The 23,249-nt window shown below is 37.5% G+C and overlaps 2 protein-coding genes across 6 annotated transcripts in view; both read left to right on the top strand.

The window, feature by feature from the left end:
* The window catches only part of LOC129269797 (tyrosine--tRNA ligase, mitochondrial-like), a 35,576-nt gene extending 12,443 nt beyond the window's left edge, over positions 1-23,133 (top strand). The window contains exons 5-14 of one of the 5 annotated variants that reach the window (XR_010294766.1): positions 5,730-5,831; positions 6,934-7,048; positions 7,412-7,490; positions 9,746-9,855; positions 11,330-11,428; positions 12,914-12,980; positions 15,770-15,955; positions 16,512-16,637; positions 18,032-18,689; positions 19,934-23,133. Coding sequence is in view for 1 of the 5 variants with exons in the window: in XM_064105220.1 (XP_063961290.1) it covers positions 5,730-5,831; positions 6,934-7,048; positions 7,412-7,490; positions 9,746-9,855; positions 11,330-11,428; positions 12,914-12,980; positions 15,770-15,955; positions 16,512-16,637; positions 18,032-18,066 (919 nt within the window). In the remaining 4 variants the exon portion in view is untranslated. Of the gene's footprint in view, positions 1-5,729; positions 5,832-6,933; positions 7,049-7,411; positions 7,491-9,745; positions 9,856-11,329; positions 11,429-12,913; positions 12,981-15,769; positions 15,956-16,511; positions 16,638-18,031 lie in introns of all 5 variants that reach the window. The other 4 variants (XR_010294765.1, XR_010294767.1, XR_010294764.1 and 1 more) reach the window with 4 other exon arrangements.
* LOC135155627 (uncharacterized) lies at positions 47-4,807 on the top strand. The gene is made up of 2 exons (XM_064105221.1): positions 47-1,449; positions 3,334-4,807. Exon 1 carries the CDS (start codon positions 152-154, stop codon positions 1,424-1,426), a length of 1,275 nt encoding a protein of 424 aa, XP_063961291.1. The 5' UTR covers positions 47-151; the 3' UTR covers positions 1,427-1,449; positions 3,334-4,807.
* Positions 23,134-23,249: the final 116 nt, after the last annotated feature.

Below are 23,249 nucleotides of genomic sequence, written 5' to 3'. Positions count from 1 at the left end.
TGTCTCATCGGGAATAATATGAGATCCCGCTGATCACGTGCGTGTCAATTCGTTGGCGCGTGTTGTGATTGAGCGGAAAAGATTTTTCACAGCGTAGAAAAATCCATAGAATTTCGCAGAAATTCTAAAACTTGGAATAATCAAACTTATTATGAAGGATTTAAAGGATAAACGTTCCGCAGGCGTGGCCGTGGAAAAGGAAAAGGACAAGAATTCCGACCGCGTAGCGGCGGAAATTTCGAGTATGGAGTTGGAAAACGTGAGTCTGGCTGACCGTGCTGCGGCGGCCAAGGGGACGACAGGATCGGAGCGCACCCGGGGAGTTCCGGCGGTGCAGAAGTCTAGCGATCGCTCGGCGGTCGCGACGGCTCGGCCGAAAACGTCTAAGTCGAAGGATGAAATTGGAATGGTGAACAATCGTCTCGACAGACTCGAAGGCTTACTTTGCCAATTTATGGAGGCTCTTCCCAATAAACAAGATGATATGGCAGGCATGGGACATGCACAGCCAGAGCGACATTTTGATCTTGGTCGCAGTGAAACAGCCTCCACCGCAAGTCATACAGAGGGAATTATGGAAGTTGAAGATGAGAGCACAAGTGCAGAGTTGGAGTCTTGCACGGAGATGACTGAATCACTAAAAGTTCCAGCTTTTGCTGCTAAATTTGCGGTAGCATCAGACATTGGGCAACCTCTTGAGGAAGAATTGGCTAACTCTGTGAATTACTTAATGAGCCATCACTTGGAGGAAAAAGTGCTGGATGAGACCAGCAGCAAATATCCATGCCCGTCAAACTGCAGAGTCATTGACACTCCGAAAGTTAATCAGACAATTTGGGACAATTTGTCTGCCTCTGTCCGTACCAAGGATGTCAAACTTCAGAGGGTCCAAAAATCTCTTACGAGGGGCATCTCGGCTTACGTCAGTCTTCTTGATCCAAATAACATGTCCTCTGAACAACAGGACGTTTTGGCATTGTTATGCAATGCTAATTTTGAGATGAATGCCCTCCGCAAAGAACTGATAAAGCCAGATCTTAACACAAAGTTTACTCATCTTTGCAAGCCCACAAATCCAGTAACAAAGTACCTATTCGGAGATGATCTGGGCAAGCAGGTGAAAGACTTGCAAGACCAGCATAAAGCGGCAGCTGGAGTTATGAAAGGTGGTTATAAAAAACCGAAACCATCATATAGACCTTATCCAAGCCAAGGGCATGAACGTAGATATAAAGAAGCTGGTTGGACGTCGCGGACATCCTACTCTGACTCACCAGGCAGTGCGTCAAGACCTTTTTTAGGCCAGCGAACCCAGTGGAGGAGAAGAGCTCCACAGGTCCCTCACACATTCACACCGACAGCAGCTCGGGAGGGACATCAAGCCCCACAGTTCAGAAAGTCCAGCCAAGGGCAGGGCAGAAAGTAGAGAAACTACCAGATTTTGACAAGGTAGGAAAGACTTCCAATCTACCTAGATCTACACAGAATTATGATTTTCCAGTCGGAGGTCGACTGAAGCTTTATGCTCATAAATGGGGAGAGCTTACATCTGATTCATTTATTTTACAAGCTGTACAGGGTTACAAGCTTGAATTTGATCCACTAAAATTTCCCCCTAGAAGGGAAAAACCCCTTCATGAGTTTAAAAGAAATTCAGAGGAAACAGCAGTGATTACAGAAGAGATAAATAAACTGCTGGAGAAAAATGTTATAGAATCATGTGATCATATAAAAGGGGAATTTATATCGAATATTTTCACAAGGCCAAAGAAAAATGGCGGCCTGCGGATCATATTAGATCTGTCAGAATTGAACAAAAGCATTTCATATTGCCATTTTAAGATGGACAATATTAGAACAGCTCTACCCCTCATTTCTCAAGATGATTATTTAGCTTCAGTCGACCTTCGAGATGCATATTTCACGGTACCTATTCACCCTGAGTCTAGAAAATATCTGAGATTTGTATGGCAGGGAAAATTATGGCAATTTCAAGCATTACCCAATGGGCTTAGCTCAGCACCAAGGCTTTTTACAAAACTGCTTAAACCTGTCTTTGCGTCGCTCAGGGAGAAAGGCCATATTGTAATTGGATATCTAGATGACACTCTTATTATAGCCAAAACTGCTAAGAAATCAGAGGCAGCAGTTAAAGCAACTACTACATTGCTTTCAGAGTTGGGTTTTATTATTCACCCTGAAAAGTCTGTTTTAGATCCTACTTGTGAGATCACCTTTCTGGGGTTCAATCTGAACACCTGAGACATGAGTGTCAGGCTTCCAAGGGAGAAGCAAGAAAACATTAAACAATCTTGAATTGATGGGTAATCAGAATCCGCAAACTAGGAAAGTTGCAAGGGTAATTGGACAATTAGTAGCATCTTGTCCAGCTGTACAATATGGTCCTCTCTTTTACAGAGCGTTGGAGAAAGACAAGATATTTGCCCTTGCAAAGAACAAGGGACATTTTGATAGGCAAATGACACTATCAAGAGAAAGCATCTATGAATTGCAGTGGTGGATATTTAACATTGATTCGCAATTCAACCCCATGCAGAGGGCAAAACCAGATGTGGAAATTCATACAGATGCTAGTGGAAAAGGTTGGGGGGCAACAGATCTCTCCTTTTCAACAGGTGGTAGATGGAACAGTGAAGAAATGGCACTGGCCAATCAAAATAAAATTAATGTGCTAGAAACAATAGCTGTTAGCCATGGGCTGAAAGCCTTTTGCTCAGAGAAAAAGAACATTCATGTACTGGTAAGGACAGACAATACCACAGCTGTAGCATACTTGAATAATATGGGTGGCACAAAGTCGCCGGAATGTAATAGAGCAGCCATTAATATTTGGAAATGGTGTATCAATAATGACATCTGGCTTACAGCTGCTCATTTACCTGGAAGATTGAATATTGAGGCAGATCGTATGTCACGGAAATTCTCTGATAGTACAGAATGGATGTTGAATAAGAGGATATTCCAAAAAATAGTAGAGAGATTTGGCATACCAGAAATCGATTTGTTTGCCTCCCGCCTGAATAAACAGGTTAACAGGTACATTTCTTGGAGGCCTGATCCAGAGGCCTTGGCCGTAGATGCCTTCACTGTTGATTGGGGCCAATGGGAATTTTATGCTTTCCCTCCTTTTAGTATGATACCTTTGTGTTTGCAAAAGATTCAGAAGGATAAGGCATGTGGGATATTGGTTGTACCGAACTGGCCAACACAAGTTTGGTTCCCTGTTCTTAACAGTATGCTGGTAGAGGAACCCATGCTGGTCACAGGTACCCCACATCCTTTGAATAATCACTTATCACTTTTATGTTGCAGGCTTGGAGCGGACTCTATGCCAAACAAGGCCTCACACAAAGGACAATAGATGTTATAGCAGCTTCGTGGAAAGGATCCACCAAGTCACAGTACCAGGTGTACATAAGGAAATGGAAAAAGTTTTGTGCCAAGAGACACATTAATTATTTACAAGTCAAAGTTTGTGATGTTCTTGCCTTTCTCACATTTATGTTGGACGAAGAGAAGGTTGGTTATAGCAGCTTAAATACAGCTAGAAGTGCCCTATCCACATTTCTTATTGTGGATGATGGATGCCAACCTCTTGGGTCGCATCCTCTTGTTAACAGATTTATGAAAGGAGTTTTCCATCTGAGTCCGCCTGCACCCCGGTACTCTTCTATATGGGATGTCAAAGTGGTAATGAACTATCTCAGGAAGCTATCTCCAGCTAAGGCACTTAATCTGAAGCAACTAACGCAGAAATTGACTATGTTGATAGCACTTGTTTCTGCACAAAGAGTGCAGTCTCTACATGTCATTCACCTGGACAGGATGAGGTGGAATAAATCGTCAGTTGAGATTGCGTTTGAAAATACACTGAAGCAAAATAAGCCTGGAAATACAGGACTCAATGTAACACTTAAAGCTTACCCTCCAGATAGGAGATTGTGCATAATGAACTATATGAAAGAATATGTGCAACGGACAAAGAATCTGCGGGGCATGGAGAGACACTTGTTAGTAACATGTAAGAAGCCCCATCATCGTGCTACAAAGCAAACAATAGCACGTTGGATCAAGACTGTCATGCATGAGGCAGGTATCGACACAGAGTTATTTCATGCTCACTCTACGAGAGCAGCTTCTACTTCGGCAGCACAACGAAGTGAGGTACCTGTATCAGAGATTATGTCTAGAGCAGGTTGGGTGTCAGAGAAGACATTCCAAACTTTTTATTGCAAACCTTTGCAGAATACTGGTCAATTTTCGCAGGCAGTTTTGAAACATTGACTTCACAAGGTGAATTAGTCTTGAACTACATTTGTACAGGTACATGTAGGCCCATACTTTTGGGGAGTTTTTCTGTTGTTGGATGCCTTGATAGGCTTACAGAGGTATTACTACGTACAAGTCTACAGGGCTTTGAAATCTCATATTATTCCCGATGAGACATGTAGTCTCAATCGGAGGCTTACGTAGTAAAATAGGAAGATTAAATGAGAACTTACCTGTTTGAAATTTAATCTTTATTTTATAAGTAAGTCGTAGAGAAGAGACTACATCCCTCCTCTCCCACCCTGCGACTTACATAGTTTTATTTAGGCAAGTTCTCAACATCTTCATCTTCCTATAATTCACCTGTAGCCTTGTACTGCTTTAAAGATTGACACGCACGTGATCAGCGGGATCTCATATTATTCCCGATGAGACATGTAGTCTCTTCTCTACGACTTACTTATAAAATAAAGATTAAATTTCAAACAGGTAAGTTCTCATTTAATCTTCCTATTATTTGTTTTATAAGACAGTGATATGGATCCTTAGTTATTTGATAAACAATCATCTCACAACCATGACCGGTCATGATAAAATAACAAATAGCAAAAAATCATTGATAAGATAAGTTTTAAGAGGTAAGTTTTTAGCTTAATCTTAAGTGTTTCGACACACTTGCTCTCCCTGATCTCTCGTAGGAGGGAATGCCATAGCGAGGGACCCGCATGGATGAATGCCCTCCCCCTCACTTTGTTTTACATTTTGGAACTGTAAGAAGACCGGAGCGTAGAAACCTAGATGGTGTGTAGGTGTTAATGAGAGCAGTGTTGTACTGTGGAGCAGATCCATGACAGAGCCATCATGACCACTTACAGTATCACCAATCAGTAAATATGCAGTACAATCAAAGACTAGTCATATGCATTCTCGCAACCTATCATACCATTAGGATACTACGCATTGACAATTAGGATTGCCTTTGTCCAACAAAAAGAAATATCCCTTCCCATCTAAAGAAAAATTTCAGAACAAGTGGAGAAAATGTTTGCATTAAGGAAAAATATGAATCATATAGTCCAAGTGAACTCTTTATAATTATTGTGAACATGTTTTTCCCCTATATTAATTATGAGGGGCCATTAAGTGTCAAGATTCTAATTTCCTAAAAGTTTTATTTTTATTAAAAAGGATGATAAGTATACTCGGCTATTTGAGACCAGGTTTTTACTGGTGGAGGGTAAATTTGACCCTTCAGATGTGGTGTATTTTCAAAATATGCCCTGTGTAGAAAAGTGGCCTTGCTCTATTGAAATAATTTATCGAGATTAAAGGACTGATAAAAGAATAACAATCACAGATATTACTTAATCAACATATTGACTTCATTTTTCACAATTTTTTATATGAATATCACAAATATTTTGTCTTTGTTTTAATAGAATAATGAATAACCAGGAGTGGTATGAATCAGAAAACCTAGTGCAGTTCTTAGCGACGTATGGTCGCTTCTTCAGAATGGGCTCCATGCTTTCAAGACAGAGGTAAGCTTATCATCTAGATATGAAATTTGTGACATGTCAGTAAGAAATAAATAGATGATGTTTTTACCTCAATTTGTTGAAAACTATCATAATTTAATGGACATGAATTAAAAGTAAGGTACTTTACACCAATGGAATGTTCAGTCAATTGAGTATACCAGGGTTCCCACAGAAATTTGAAAACAGAATTCCATGACTTTTCCATGACTAAATTGCTGCTTTCCATGACTTCCTGTGACGTCTCAGGACTCGTGTAGAATTTGGGATGTCACAAAACCGGGAAAAATGGAAATCATGAACACCAATTATAATAGAGTATGATTACAGAGTATGAGAGTTGCAAGACACGACAAACTGGAAAGCTGCCATAGCCAAGAGGTAAATGCAATTCCATGACTTTTCCATGACTTTTCACAAATTTTCCAAATTCCCTGACTTTCCATGACCACAATTTTTTCCAGGATTTTCCATGACTGTGGGAACCCTGGTATACACAAGTCTACTCCTTTTTAGTGATCTATTTTTTTTTTTACATAATGTTAGTTTAACTTTGGGTTTTAACTAAAGTACTTATAAACAATTCATTTTATTTGACTTTTCTTATTGTTTATTGATAGTAGACAGTTTTTCAAAACTCAAGCTTAGTTGATAACCCATTCATTCTGTTCATTCATCAATTTATCATCAAATTGATAAAAATAAAGGATACTATTATTTACTATATATTATTGCTCTTAGTGATAATCCGTTATTACATGTATAATGTTTGATTTGATTTTGAGTGAGTGAAATTCAGTAATTGGTTACATTTAATTCATTTATTTTCACCTCACATAAAAACGAAAGCATATATTTTTAGAAATGTAGTGTACTTTTACTTCTAAAGTAATTGTCATGAAGGGTAACATAGTAAATCATTGTACAAACTAAGGCATATGCAAGCTTTTTGTCAAGACCCACAAAAATGTGACATCTCATACAAATGAAATTAGTGTCTGTGAAATGTGTTAGCATTATTAGGTGTACCTTAAAAAGGTTTAAGGATCTTGTGTTTGTAAAAATTATTTCTTATGTCAAATTTTACTTTTTACTTTTTTTTCAGTGTCCAGACGAGACTAAGCAGCCCAGAGGGTATGAGTTTCTCTGAGTTCACCTACCAAATATTTCAGGCCTATGACTTCTTACACTTACACGAACAATATGGATGTAATATACAGGTAAGTGGAATTTTGAATTAAGGAATTTTTGAACTCACATACTGAATATTCCAGGCTTATGACTTTTTACACACTCATTTATTAATCAAGGTTGAATTTATTTTGTGCAAAAAGATATTTAGGTCTTGCACTATATCCTTTTGATTTACTTGGTTTTTTTTGGTAGTGGAACAAGAATTTTGAATCCATTACACCCACACAGTTTCACGCTCTTGTTTAGTACACCCAATCAAACAAATCTTATATCTGCATTTGTTTAGAGAATATTTTGAAAAAACATTTCCATCTTGATTTATAGTTTCATTCAAATCTCTGAAACATTAATGAACTGATTTTTATATGTTTTACTTCTTATGTTATCAGATTGGAGGTACAGATCAGCTGGGTAATATGATGTCGGGTCATGATCTCATTAGAAGAACAACTGGCAATGACGTTTATGGTGAGTCACACGGATCGTTTTATCATGTTAAAAGACTCTAAGAGGTATGATGATTACTTTTGGAAAGTACACAATAAAGAACTGGACCTGTGGCGGAAAAAGTTGTCAGATTAAAAGAGTTGTCAGATCTGACAACTTTCCTTGATTCTGATTGGCTGAGAGGCACTGTTACAATGGTAACTATCGTATAAAACAGTACAAGTTTTATCCGACAGTTACCAAAGTAACATTGCATCTCAGCTAATCAAAATCAAGGAAAGTTGTCAGATCCGACAACTTTTCAGACAAAAATGTTGATGAAACGCACCCAAGATGACGTTTGAACTTCTGCAGCTGCCAAGGCAGTGCTTTCATTGGACCAGATCCTAGCTTGAGCAGGATGGCCATCAGAAAAAAACTTTCATAAAGTTTATAGAAAGCCTATTCAAAACAATATAAACTTTTCCCAGGCAGTGTTAGAAGATCATGCTCTACACTAGTGATACAGAACTTTTGAACTGGCATTAGGAAACCAGATGTCAATTAACTGAAATGAAACAGATATTAACAATGTCCTTGGGATTGTTATAATGCCGTATACATGGAATGAACATGTATGTGGAATAAGTTGTTCCTTGTGTAGAGAACATCTATTGCCACAAAGTATGGTGAGACATTGGTAATTGCATGTACATTTTAATGTTGTACAACGCCTACATAGCTTGTTGTACGCGAGCAAATGGGAGGCTGAATGTCAAACATTTGTACCGTTGCACACATGACGTACCATCCAAAATGTACCGTTGCACGGCTTTAGGAAGTGACGTCACAATATGATTTAATTTGTTGCGCTCAGTAAAAATGAAGGTGCAATACGTGTATAGCTTGCTGGCTAAATGCGCAATGCTGCCCAAGGTCACGTGCGCTTGTGGGATTTTGCTTTTCGCTTTCAATATTATGTTTGCTCCCTTTTCATAGATTATTGCAGGGAAAAACTCTTGTTTTTCCAATTTTCGCTAGATTCTGAGGCATTGTACAACACAAATGGCGAATATTCATATTCTGGCAATGGTGCAAGATTTCCCATTCGGTGAAAGAAAGAGATGCTCTATTCAACTCGGCTAACGCCTCGTTGAATAGAGCATCTTTCTTTAACCTCGTGCAAAATCTCACACCATAGCACTCATGTCTATTCGCTATTTGTGTATTGACATATATGCTGGTGTTTCCTACTGGGCTTCAAAATCTCATGAAATAACGACCAAGGAAATATGAAATAAAAGATTATATTATACAATAACTAACTGTTTGAAGTTTGATATTTGTTTTATGAATGTTTATGACGAAGTTATTACATTCTCTCCTTACCTACCAAACTTTCAGATTCTGGTGTAAGATCTCATGTTCTTACTCATTTAAAGGGGAGGTTCACCCTGACAAAAAGTTTATTGTAAAACTAGCAGAAAAAATAATAGAAAATATCGCTGAAGGTTTGAGGAAAATCCATCAAAGAACAAAAAAGTTATTAGAATTTTAATGATTTGATTTTTGATCTCATACACAAGGAGCTTTGCTACACATCGTGTGATAAAAAAAAAATGAAATGTCATTTTCTCAGAAAATTAAAAATGGTTCTTATTGTACCATCAGTATATCAATACACAAATAATTTCACACGTGCTCCTAAAAAGAAAATAAAAAATAAGTCATTATGAACCATTAAAAATTAAATGTATGCATTTTATATTTATATTACATATGGGGTAGCTGCTTGTTTATGACATCGGAAATCAAAAACTTCAAATTGTAATCAATTTCTTAGTATTTAATGGACTTTCGTCAAACCTTCACCAATATTTTTTATTATTTTTTCTGCTTTTTTTACAACAAAAGTTTCGTCAGGGTGAACTTCCCCTTTAAGTAGCCACATTTGAAGCTGTGATTATTGACTGCGCATGCGTGGGCAGGATAACTTCTTCAAAAATATACATAAAAATAAAGATAAAAATTCAAATGGTATGTAATAATAATAATATAGGATTTGTATAGCACACGTATCCACCTGGCTTGGTGTTCAAGGTGCTCCTATATTACCCCGGCATATATTCGTGTTTAATCTTACTGTTATGATGTAAATATAAAGCAAACCTTAGTCTGAGACTGAATTGCAAAAAAAAAAAAATCATCCTTTCATCACATTTATAAGATGATATGGTTCCTAATCATATGATTGGCTGAAATATATCACATGACCTCCTTTCTGCATTATTTCACAGGTCTGACTATTCCATTAGTCACAAGTTCAACTGGAGACAAATTAGGTAAAACAGCTGGTAATGCAGTATGGATTAACAGTGATAAAACGTCAGAGTTTGACCTCTATCAGGTAAAGATGCAACACATATAAAGCAGTCTAGGGTTTGTAAATATTTCATACATGGAACACAAGAACATGAATATAAGGCTTTGCACTTTCACCTTTCTATACCATATGCAGGCTTGCGTAACAATTTTGCACATCCATACATTTAAATTCAAGAATCATAATAACTAGTTTTCACCTTTACCTTTTAATATGCTACTTTCTTGGATTGAAGTGTATTTGATATTTTACATTTATCAGAGCCTTCTTAGATGTAGAGATTCAGAATTTGTTAAAACCAACTTCATTATTATGTAAACTATGTAACTTTTTTTCAGAGCCTGCTAGATGTAGAGATCTGGGATTTTGTCAAAACCAACTTTCAATTTCTAAAAGAGAAGTTTTAAGGAAATAGACTTTGATCCATTTAATGTTTTTAGGAGATGGAATAAGGTGATAATATCCATTTTCTGACCCATTAAAAACGTGTGTTATGTAAATAAAATGTGTTTCTGTGGGATATCATATCTGCACACTATCATTTCTGATATGATCAGGAAATAAGTGGTTGATAGCATTTTAACTTTTTTGACTTAATAAAAATCAATATGAGAAAACAAAACATCTCACAATTTGGTGGATTCACAATACGGTGTGCCATCTATCCGTTGCAGCAGACAGGTCAATGTTTAACTTCGGGGTCGACATCTCGCGCAGGCAGCGCACAGTGTAATGTGACCATGATGCTTTAAAAAGGAAAATACATATGGCAAATGGGGATGAAGAATTCACAGGAAATGGTTTAAATTTCCCAAATAAATATGTGGCAAATTTCTCTCCCACCTGGACCCTGGTAAACAGCATAATCTTATGCAAGCTGGCCAGCGCAGCATATTGTATTGGCGGCAGAAGCCAAACAATTTAGCGGGGGTCCTTTTGAAATTTTTGGATGGACACAGGTAAAAAATTGGACAAGCAAAAAAAAAAAAGGTCATCAACAAAAATTTAAGGGTGGACCACAAAAATTGGGGGGGGGGGGGTTCTACATGAATTTAGGGGGACGCAGGAAAAAAAAAAGAAAAAAAATGTTATCAACATAAATTTTAGGGTGGTCCCCCCCCCGCTTCCGCCACCTATGCATGCATGTACTAGCGCGCAGCAGATGTCGACTTCTCCCATAAGGCATTGCGAATATTGGCCTGTCCTCTGCAACTGATAGATGGCATACCGTATTGTGAATCCACCGAATTGCTTATACAATATAAAGCTTTCAGAACCACAGCTTTCCTGCAGGAAGCCCATCAACAGCTTTTCATTTCAATTCTCACATTTCATCATTGAAAATAACCGTGGGGATTGCGGAAAAGTCGCCATGAAAAACATATATAGCGCATTTAGCATGGGAATTCTTGTCAAAGATATGGACACATGTACTAAGAAAGAAACTCTTGATATGAAAGATTTATAGAGAATTTATTTTGTTTTTTTATTTTTCTAGTATTTCATCAGAATGCATGACAATGATGTGGAAAAATCCTTGAAGCTTTTTACCTTCCTTCCTCTTCAAGATATTGATGCAGTCATCAGAAAACATAAGGTGAGTGTAATATTATTATGAAACATCTAGCATATACCCAGTAAGTTATTATGCATTTAATCTTGTAATATTGAAATGTTAAACACAAGTTTTCAGACTGCTTGGAAGTTTTACAGGGATTGCACAGTATGCACGTTTTGTGCTTGAGTGAATCCAGAATGTCAAACTTCTCTTGAAGTTCTCACTGAATTTATTCTACATTCAGTCAAGTACAGGTTATTGGTAATCATTTTGTTTTTATTATACAGTGCGTCCCAGAAAAAACGAAACCGAGATTTAGCAATGATTTATCATAACTTAATCATAAATGAAATAGACAAATGACCTACCAATGTAAAGCGTAGAATCTCCTCTTTCATCTGGTATTACTTAGATTATTCCTCATTCACGCATGATTGAGCAAAAACAATTCGAAGAAAGGATGCCAAAAACTCATTTGGCGGGGGGTATCTGAATTTCAAAAAGATCATCACATGACTAAAAAGTTCAATATCTTCTCTTTTCTTTGATACCTAAATCACAGAAAATGGTCAAGTAGTAAAACAGTTATGATCCCTCGAAACAATGCTTGTATTTCCATAATTTCATTAATAAACGTGTTTTAACCGGTTTCCCACTGAAGCTATCGCATGGTAACAAAAGACTTGATGCATGGCTGATCGTCAACAAAACGGAGTGTCGAGTGAGTTTGAACGCTAGCCTGTAAAACCTCTTCATTTTATGAAATTATTGAAATTCAAGTCTTATTTCAAATAACCAGAACTTTGTTATTTCTTGACCATTTTCTGTAATTGAGGTATCAAATTAAAGAGCAGATATTGAACTTTTTAAAAATGTGGTTTTCTTTTTAAAACCCAGATACGGCCCGCCAAGTGACTTTTTGGTATCCCCTTTTCAAATTGTTTTTGCTCACTCATGCGTGAATGAGAAATAATCTTAGTAATTTCAGATGAAAGAGGAGATTCTAAGCTTTAAAATGGTAGGTCATTTGTCTATTGTATTTGTGATTAAGTTATGATAAATCATCGATAAATCTCGGTTTCGTTTTTTGTGGGACGCACTGTATATCATTTTCAAGCTTATGATGTTTTTTTTTCAATTTTTATTAAAATCGCAAAGTTAATTTTTGGTGACTTATTGTTGATTTTGGGGTGGTATTTGCTATATTATACCTAAATCAAACTGTGGTAATGACATCCTTAGTTTCAAAGGAAGTGCCAAATTTTAATTTCTCGCTTTTGACATCTTGTACCATGTTTGTGTTATTGTTAACAAAAATGGTAGTTAATCACTGATTCAGCTATGTTAAGTAGTATATCAGGGCCCATGGTTTCAATGCTTAATTACATGTATTTACTCTATTCAAGAGTGCAGAAGATTTAATAATTTTAAAAGTTTGCAGAAGATTTTATTTTTAAGAGGAAGATGTTACATGATTTATTTCTGATTGTCATTTATCAATATTCTTGTTTATCTAACTTTTAGGCCAAACCAGAGAAAAGAAAAGCCCAGAGGTTGCTTGCAGAACAAGTTCTTCTGCTAGTTCATGGGGGTGAGTCCTTTATCAGACAATACACAATTACATACATGTGTTTTCAAAGACCTTCATTGTTATTATTATTATTTTTGACATGCAGAATATTCCTCTTTGAATATCATCTCATGCCCTCGATCCAAATAAATGAAATAATGATCATAATAAAATCTCAACAGGTTTTTAGTCTCGCCTGCATAGCAGAGCGAGACTATAGGCGCCGCTTTTCCGACGGCGACGGCGGCGGCGTCAACATCAAATCTTAACCTAAGGTTAAGTTTTTAAAATTACATCATAACTTAGAAAGTATATGGACCTAGTTCATGAAACTTGAACATAAGGTTAATCAAGTATTACTTAATATCCTGCCTGAGTTTCAGGTCACATGACCAAGGTCAAAGGTCATTTAGGGTCAATGAACTTAGACCATGTTAGGAGAATTATTTTCAAAATCTTAACCGAAGGTTAAGTTTTTTAAATGACATCATAACTTAGAAAGTATATGGACCTAGTTCATGAAACTTGTGCATAGAGTTAATCAAGTATTAGTAAACATCCTGCTCGAGTTTCAGGTCACGTGACCAAGGTCAAAGTTCATTTAGGGTCAATGAACTTTGGTCAAGTTGGGGGTATTTGTTGAATTACTATCATAACTTTGAAAATTTATGGATCTAGTTCATGAAACTTGGACATAAGGTTAATCAAGTATTAGTGAACATCCTGCCTGAGTTTCAGGTCACATGACCAAGGTCAAAGGTCATTTAGGGTCATTGAACTTTGGCAAAGTTGGGGGTATTTGTTGAATTACCATCCTGACTCTGAAAGTTTATGGATCTAGTTCATAAAACTTGGACATAAGAGTAATCAAGTACCACTGAGCATCCTGTACGAGTTTCAGGTCACATGACCATGGTCAAAGGTCATTAAAGGTCAATGAACTTTGGCCGTGTTAGGGGTATTTGTTGAATTACCATCCTGACTCTGAAAGTTAATGGATCTAGTTCATAAAACTTGGGATATAAGAGTAATCTAGTATCACTGAACATCCCCTGTGAGTTTCAGGTCACAAAACCAAGGTCAAAGGTCAGTTAAGGTCAATAAACTTAGGCCATGTTGGGGTAATTGTTGAATTGCCATCATAACTTTGAAAGTTTATGGATAGAGTGAATGAAATGTGGACATGGGTGTAGTTGACAAGTCTTAAGTCACCGTTCAAATGTCATTTATGGTCAATGAACGTGGTATTATGTCATTATATGAATGGTGTTTTTGTGAATGATTATTTTATAGTAGTTTTCAAAGTTAGCACTGCTGCTATATTAAATCGCGTAATGCAGGCGAGACTGCCAGAGGCGTTCCACTTGTTTTTATATAGCTCTCTGTGAGCAACACACAATTGTGTGCATGACTGGTGACCCTATCTTGTGTGTTTAGACAGATTCTTTATCTTGATACCCATCACCTAAAGTTGAAGTACGATCTTTGTTGAATTAGAATTCTCATTTGTGACAAGCATCTGAGTGGTCAATTCAATATTTTCATTCTTTGGTTTAGGGGTTATAGGAAACGCATTCTCATAATGTTAAAACTTGGGGAGTATTTTGCATAAGATGGGCAGCTTTACAAATCAGTCCGAGGGTGAGATTTTCAGCCTGATATTGGCCTTTATCTCTTAGTGGGCCATATTTCTCATGGATTCTGTAATCTGATTGGTTGATTTGTTTGTGAGACAAACCCATATCAAACAGGTAATATGAGCCCATATTACCTGTTTGGTGTTGAGCTGTTGTTGTTTTAATGTTGTTTTCATTGTTACGCGCATGCCCAGTGCTGATTTCAACCACGTAATATGAGGCCGTATTACGTGCGTATGGCGTATTCAAGCAACGCGCTGCGCACTACTATTTGGGCATCAATTTCAATGGCAAAAACGCGCATTCTTTTTACTGTGATCATTGTGATATCGTGAATGACTTCCTTTTAAAATTCACTCTCAAAATACAGGGTTTTGCAATTCTTTTTAGCTCTATTCCATTGATTTTCCCTATTCTGCAATAATATAAAGAGACACTTAGAGAGATAAAATCGTTACATCCTGCTTGTTCTTACGAAATACAGGAAATATCTATGTTCTGGGGGGCGTTTTATGAAGGGACTTGTCGGACGTTTTATCCGACAAGTCCCATTTTATCCGACAGTTACCATAGGAACAGTGCCTCTCAGCCAATCAAAATCATGGAAAGATGTCAGATCTGACAACTTGTCGGATGAAAATATTGATGAAACGCTCCCCTGGTTCCATATTCCATTCAACCTCTGGCCTCATGGAATATGAAACCAGAACGTAGATATTTTCTGTATTAAGTGAACAAGCAGGGTGTAACTAATAGTATTCTCAAAAGAGGTTTCAATTGTACAAAGGTACATACGACATTAGCATTCTTAAGACTAGATTCAAAACCCACCTCTTTAATCAGTAATAAATCAGAGTATATTATGCTATTTGTTGCTTTATCCCATCTGTAATTTGTTAGATAATCCCTCCCCACGATTTCATCTATTTCTGGTATTCTTCTATCTTGCATAATATAACTTTGTGTAGGCTTACATCGATGTTATTTTATAAGCTGTAACCCTTTCCTGTAATTCACAGCAGTCTTATGATTCAACTCTTCAACTATTTGTTTATGTATCTATCACTTTTACATTCAACACTTTATGAATACTTCATATTTATTAAGCATCACATGCCTTTTACAGACATCATACTAATAATTCCATGCTATTATCTCCTTCTTTTTCTGTAGAGGAAGGCTTAAATAAGGCCAGAAGATTGACCGAGGCATTGTATAGCTCTGACCGTGGTGCCTTAGAGAAGTTGAGCTATGAGGAAGTGAGCCAGCTATTCCAAGGGGCAGGATTGGTGGAGATCATGCTGGAACCCGGTCTCACCGTCCATCAAGTTGCCGTCGCTTCAGGGGCTCTATCAAAAGGTGACTAACAGACAAACAATTAAACATGATAATTGCAAGGGGGGGGGTGATTATTTGAGCAATGAGAAGTTAGGTGTGACAGAGGTTTTTGGTCTGGCGGTGATGGAGGTGTATATCCCATCTTGTTGTCAAGAATCTATGTAGTCTTTAAAAGAGGAATCTTTCCTTTAAGACGAGTCCGACCATGTAATTTTTCATTGTGAAATTTGCCCAAGGATACCTCATTAAATCTTTTCCCTCTTTGTTCGACTAGAGTTAAATACAGCGGACTGCCAACTTTGACTCTAAGTCACATGTCATTCATGTTACGTTCAGATTGCATTATGAAGTCTGTTGTACATAAATGCATACACCATAGTGATGTGTGCATCGCATTGTATAGTGTACAGACAAAGCTTTTCTTTACACCAAATCAATCAAGTTATTGTGAATTGAATTAGCATTGTCCACCCAAAACCCCTCTAACGGTCGCACCCTAGAATTAGTGTAGCAGAGTTGGATCATGTCCATGGCGGGCAGAGTTAATATTGTTTGTGAAATATTTATTTTCTTGCAGATCGAGGTCTAGATATCATTGAAGATGGTGGACTCTATGTCAATCAACAGAGGATCACCAATCCCCATGAGGTACTTCAGAAAGGCCTTCACATCCTCAGCAATAATGTGACTCTTCTGAGAATAGGTAAGTCTTTCCATCTGCTTCAAACGAATGCTCTGAAATAATTGTTGGTTTGCACTTTGACTTTCATGAATGCTGTTTTGATAAAAAGAAAGATTGCATTGGGTTGGGTTGGGACCGGGGGGGGGGGGGGGGGGGGGGGGGGGTGCTACTCAACTTATAACATGATACCTATGTGCCGCACCAAAGTCGGGGGGTCGGGGGCTCTGGAACTAAATCTTAGTCTTCAAAATGGGGGTCCCAGTAATGGCTCTTGGATCAACCATTGCTAAAAATGCAATGCTCTGGAACTGACCACATCACAAAATTGAGTCTCCAGAACTCATTAGATCGTAGGCATAGTGTGGTAGCGGCTATGTAAAAACGTGCGCGCGTCTTGCTAGATTCATATCGGACTAGCACTAGCTAGCTGCGGGGAGCTTCGGTGGCCCGGCATTATGGCACTGTGTCGATCGAGCTTGCCGCTCCGATAAGCTGAGTATTTCATGATGGGTGCGCACTGGAACAAGAAATCGCAAATTTGAGGGTCTCCGGAACGGGAAAAAAGAGGAATTTCTATGGCTTTCAGAATTGGTGATGCTCTGGAACGGAAATTTTGGCTGAAAATGGGGGTCTCAACCGTGGCACATACGTATCATACTGTATGCTGATTGGTCTAAATAGCATTACACAATGTATTAAGTGCTATATAAATACAATTAATTATATTATACTATATATATATATATTATCATTTAATGCTTGTCAGAAAGAAAACCCTCAATGCTGAATGTCATGTCCTGAAATTCAATTCAATTCAATCATGGTTTATATCATATAAAAACAATACATGTTACACAGGCAGAAGGCTGAAATTAGCATGTTTACAATAAAATGTTCACAAGTCATACATGTACATGTACATGGGTAAAAGCAACAATTACAATATAATTTAAACAGGTACATGTAAGGATTTGTGATGTACATAGATAATAAATAATTTTTAAAGAGCAAGTGTACATAAAAATTCATTAAATGTAATAAAATAGAATGTAGAAAAAACTATGTAAATACAATATTAAAAAGTGATGAATATTGGACAATTAAAAATTCAAATATTAATTGGATTGAAATGGAGACTAAAACAATGGCAAAAATTTGAGTTGATTTCAAGGCTATGAAAGTAAAAATTTATTCAGAATTTAGTAAATCAATGAAATATGGTATTGCACTTTTTCTTAAACGATCTGAAATGTATTAATTCCTAGTCGTTTGATAACAATAAACCTTCATATAGTCACACTGAAGACCATAAAAATACAACTGAATTTCGAATGTCGACATATAATTTCTACTTCTAAAGATTTTTATTTTTGATTCTCTTTTATAAAACCGATCTTGTTCTTTTTCTTCTGCAGGCAAGAAGAACTATACCTTGATCAAGTGGGTCTGAGATCGCTAGACTATGACGCGTGTAAGAATGCGGCCCATCTTAGCATCTCATTGAAAATACATCTCCTCAAAGGATCATGGGAGGCAGAGGTCGGGAAGGACATAGACCGACCATAGAAAAACATCAAAACAGTGCAATGGCATACCGATAAATTAAATTGAGGGATTTTTTTCATGATATTGAAGGATCGTCTCATGAATAAAGTTTCTGATATTACAATGAAGTGACACCCAGTCATCACTTTTAGTGAGTTTCACTGACTAATTTGCCCTCAGCCAATCAGATGCAAGGATTTTCATTAGCTTGTAACAGCTGTCTTTGAAAATCACTGAAAACCCTTTTCATGCAACACTCCCTTGTGTTGAGAACCAGTGGGTTTATCTTAAACAAACTACATAGCAGTATTATGTATGATTTTTAAAATCAAAACTTTCAGAATTGTAATTTTCACAACTTGAACTATTATTCAAACGGAGGATGTATGAGGAATGTGTGTCTCATTTCATCTGTGCTAAAGTTATGCAGAATTTTAAAGCACCCTCTACATTTGGTTCTATTTGATGAGTGTATACATTATCTGTCATGTTTTTGGCGATAAGATAATCTGTGTGACATTTGCTCCTGCGACAATTGCTAAAGATTCCACATACTAATTGAATGGATAACTTCAACCCTGGATTTAACACTATCCCTCGCCATAAACCACAAACCTCACTCTACATCTTATACCAAAGGGAGCGACTTGGACATTTTATGTCCAACAAGTCTTGGGGGTCATGTGGGTCGCATTTAAATGCCGACACGTACATGATATGCAACGTGCAATCTTATTGATCAATACGCTGTAGTGCACGTCCTCTTGGCATGATCTGACCAATACGGTCATGTCTTTTATACCACGCGCAACTAGACATTTAAGTGCGACTCTAAGTCATACTTAAATCTTTGTGAAACACTCCCGTTTTATCTGATGGTTGCCACAGTAACGGTGCTCAGGCAATCAAAATCGTAGCCTCTTGTCGAGGCCCTGTCGGCTGCTTTCCGAGCGAACATGGCAAAGGAAGGGAGAGAGCGAAGCAGAGCGCCGCGAGACAGGGCCTCTTGACATCTGACCCGAATTTCACCGACTTTCTTTTGTTTTTTATTGTTTTTACCAATTCACCGACCAAAAACTGGTCGGTGAAAATCATCCAATGAGAGCGCGAGCTGCTATGACTTCATATTAAATATTCATGAGCTCATCTTGAATGGCGACCCTTGGATTCTTGGCGAAGAGTGACGACGAAATATCAAAGAGCGCTGAATATGACTCTAAAATGCTGAATATTGACCGATTTAAGGATTTGCAAGTCGATGAAATTAACTCTGCACTGAAAGGACGAGATGTCTTTGTAAATCTACGCACAGGATATGGAAAAAATTTAATATTTCATGCGATTCCATCGGTCGAACCGGGGCGTCGATTATTGATCTATCCTGTGCAGTGCAGTGAGGGAAGCTGGGGTGGAGTTGCTGGGAGTTGACTCGAGTCTGACCACCGGCTGAGCAGTATCTCCCGGGAAGTTTCGGGGCGGTGATGGGTCTGTTACGGCCAGTAGTAATAGTAGTGTCCCGCAATTAAATGAATCCCCTGCAGAATAATGGACTACTATACTATATAGTATTCCGAACCCAAAACGAAACAGCTCTGACATTTCATTGGTTTACTCGGTGACCGGTAATATCATGACTCATGTATATTCATTAGGAAGACGTTCCTCGTGAATATATAATTCAGTTCAGATGTCAAGAGGCCCTGGCTCGCGTCAGGCCTAATTCGCTTCGCGAATTAGGGAATCCCTCGCTTCGCTCGGGAAGCAGCCGCCAGGGCCTCGACAAGAGGCTATCAAAATCGAGGAAATTTGTCATTTGCTTGTCGAATGAAAAATGTTGATGAAATGCTCGAGCATTTGTCGAAGGAGCACATTTATTATGTTGTTTGAATATACTATTGCAAGGAGCATATGGAATTTACAGTACTTTCATATTGTGAGCTTGTCACTAAAGAAAGTCAAATCTAGTGTGAGATTTATATATGAAATACATTTTTATTCCTTAAATGAAATGAATATTTACAAAATTATTTTGCTTCATTAGCAAGAGGTGCTATTTTGTATTCAAATTCTATTTGCAGTTGATGAGAGTGTTGTTTTTTCGCAAATGAAATAACAAATTTCATGATTGTTGCATATTCTGTATTGTCCAAATTTCATGATTGTTGTATATTCTGTATTGTACACAAGCAAACGGGAGGGTGGATGTGCAATGGTTCCATGACAATTGCTCTGCTCTAAATTCCACACACTAATCGAATGACCAACTTCAACCCTGGGTTTAACACTATACCCTACCCAAAACCTAACAAAAACTCTATTGCAACCCTAACAAATAGGCCAGAGCAATTGTTGCAGGAGCTAATGTCGTGACACCATGTGCATCGTATGTACCTTCGCACACGTACCGTCCGAAATGTATTTTTACAGTTTGATATGTGATCTTTGTATACAAGTAGCATCACATATAATCAAGAAAATATATGTGAACTAGGAAGTCAGACACCCATTTTTTAATCTTGTCTATACAGTGGATGATTTCAAATCTGGTGTTGGCATTGGTGTTAGTGTTGGAATTTTGATTGCTTCCCCGAGCTCCAAACTCTTTTCTGAGTTTGTAAAACTGATCCAGATCACATTATTGACACCTCAAAAACTAGTCATTGACTTTTAGGACCCTCTTCATTTTATGTTTGGTGTTATACTCGTGTAAAAATTGACCCAACACCAAACACCAATAGGTCAACACTGAACTTGAAATCACACATTAAGCACACCATGACAACAAAACTGTAACAAATGGATCACTCTCATCTGTAAAGGGGCTTTCTTACAAGGGCCCTGTTGTACAAAAGTTACTATCATGGTAATGCTTAACAGCCAATCAGAATCAAGAATTCCACAAAAGTTACCATCGGATTGCAAAGTTACTCTTTCTTTTTAATATGCAACAGGCCCCAGAATGTTTTAGCCAGCATTTGCTGTTTTATTATTTAATCATTTTAAAAAAAAATCTAGAATTGCCTTTTCCAAATGACAATAATTATTTCATGACAATAACATTTTACTAACAGGATTAAAATTATAAAATGACTTGCCATACATACATCAGGGCCCTGTTGCCTAAAAGCTACCATTATGGTAACTTTGCCATGCAATGGTAACTTGCATGGAATCCTTGATTTTGATTGGCTGTTGATCAGCGTTACCATGGTAGTTGCCATTAGATGGCAAAGTTATTATACTAATAACTAATGCAGTCGGGTCCTGATGTTCTGCCCATTATTATTTCTGATGACCTCCCCTCAATTGCATGAATGGGAAGTGTCACTTTATTAAGGGGTGTAAGAAAATATTTGCAATCAATTGGTCTACGCAATTTTGATTAAAACAAATCTATTCTTATTCAAGAAGCAGACCACTGATCAGTTGTAAATTTGCACGACTTGTGATTGATTTGGACCTAAAATTGATTTGCAATCGATTACAATTTTCTTGCAACACCCCCTACATATAAACAACTACAAGGATGCATGAGTGGTTGATTTATTTCTATATTTTCAAGTAAACATCTTTATGGTCTTTAGTAGACCTTTCATTACACAGGGCCCAGTATCACAAAAGTTAATAGTGACCAGTCACTATGGTGTTTGTGATTGATTTATATGCAGTCAATTATACATACATGTATCCATTGTACTATCAATAGACCAGGGGTCTGTTGCAGAAAGAGTTGCATTTAAACGCAAGTCAAAAATCAATCGCAAGTCCCAAAGGCGTGCTGTTGATTGGTTGAAAATCAAGTTGCAAATGATTTTTAGAGTTGCAATTGATTTCAACTCTTTCTGCAAAGGGCCCCAGTTCGTAGTTAGCTAACAGGCAGGTTTGTTCAAATTCTTCCATTAAGATAGACAAAAACATAGCAGGATGCAGAAATTATATAGACCAGGTGATTAGAATTGCGCATCAATGAAATTGTATATGTTGCATTTGTACGTTGAATGCATTAGCATGTTGCAATGTACTCGGCCTACTATTAAATACCAGTTGCTAACGGACACAGTAACAATAACTTTCCAGTGGATTTACTGAAAAGCACAATTCAAAAGAATATTTGGATAATGGAGACCTCAAAGTTGGTGCTGATCTCATTGAGTATCAGACCACCATGCCATTTGAGTTCAAGTGGCCTTCCTTTGCTCATGCGCATGATGGAACAACGTACTGGCCTATAGCTGAGCTTTGTGTTAAGGGCCCAGAGGATCAAATGATCGGTAAGAGCTAATTTACAATATTGTTTATTCCACTTGTGACTCCTTTATGTAAACATGATTGATAAGGAGTGGTTTTCCTTGAAACAGAGATACTTCGCTGCTCGACAGTAAAATCTACTGAAGTGACAATAATTCTGGATTGTGAAGAAAAGGTCATGGATCTCACCAGGATCCACTCGCTCACAGAACCGTGTTTGGCAGTTGATTTCTATCTAGTGGGTCGCGCGTGCTGCGACGCCACTTCTGGCGTCCGTCCACAACACACGACTTCTATGGCTTGATTTTTCTGTGCGCGGCGGCAGGTAATGAACACTTTAGTGACCAGGATCATGACTGAAATGACAGTCAGGCTTTACAAGCTTGACAGTGTCCAGGTGGGTGTTTAATAAAGCTGTTTAAAGATACATATGACTTTACGCATGACTGGTGATCCTTTCTTGTGCTATGCGACATCCCTATGTAATTGAGTTATGACCCAAGAACAGGTTCCAGTCGTGCGTAAAGTCGTTCGTAACTTTACGAACAGCTTTATGAAACACCCATCAGAGCTATCTTGTCACCTTAACCTTCTTGAAATCGTATTTCATTCATCTTTTTTTAGAGAGATCCATCTTACATGCCATGGAATATTTTGTTGTATTATATCTGCCATAGCATATACTCTGTGTGTGCAATTTGAATAAAAGACACCAAGATTCAAAGCCTGACAAATTTAAAATGGATACATGCTCATTTTTGTGTCATTTCCGATTGTATGGTATTCCAATTTGAAAATCAATAATGAAATCTAGTATAATATCCATAGATACCATGCAAT

This window comes from Lytechinus pictus, chromosome 10, assembly GCF_037042905.1.
Source record: "Lytechinus pictus isolate F3 Inbred chromosome 10, Lp3.0, whole genome shotgun sequence".
Classification (NCBI taxonomy): domain Eukaryota; kingdom Metazoa; phylum Echinodermata; class Echinoidea; order Temnopleuroida; family Toxopneustidae; genus Lytechinus; species Lytechinus pictus.
This window is presented reverse-complemented; position numbering and strand designations above follow the sequence as displayed.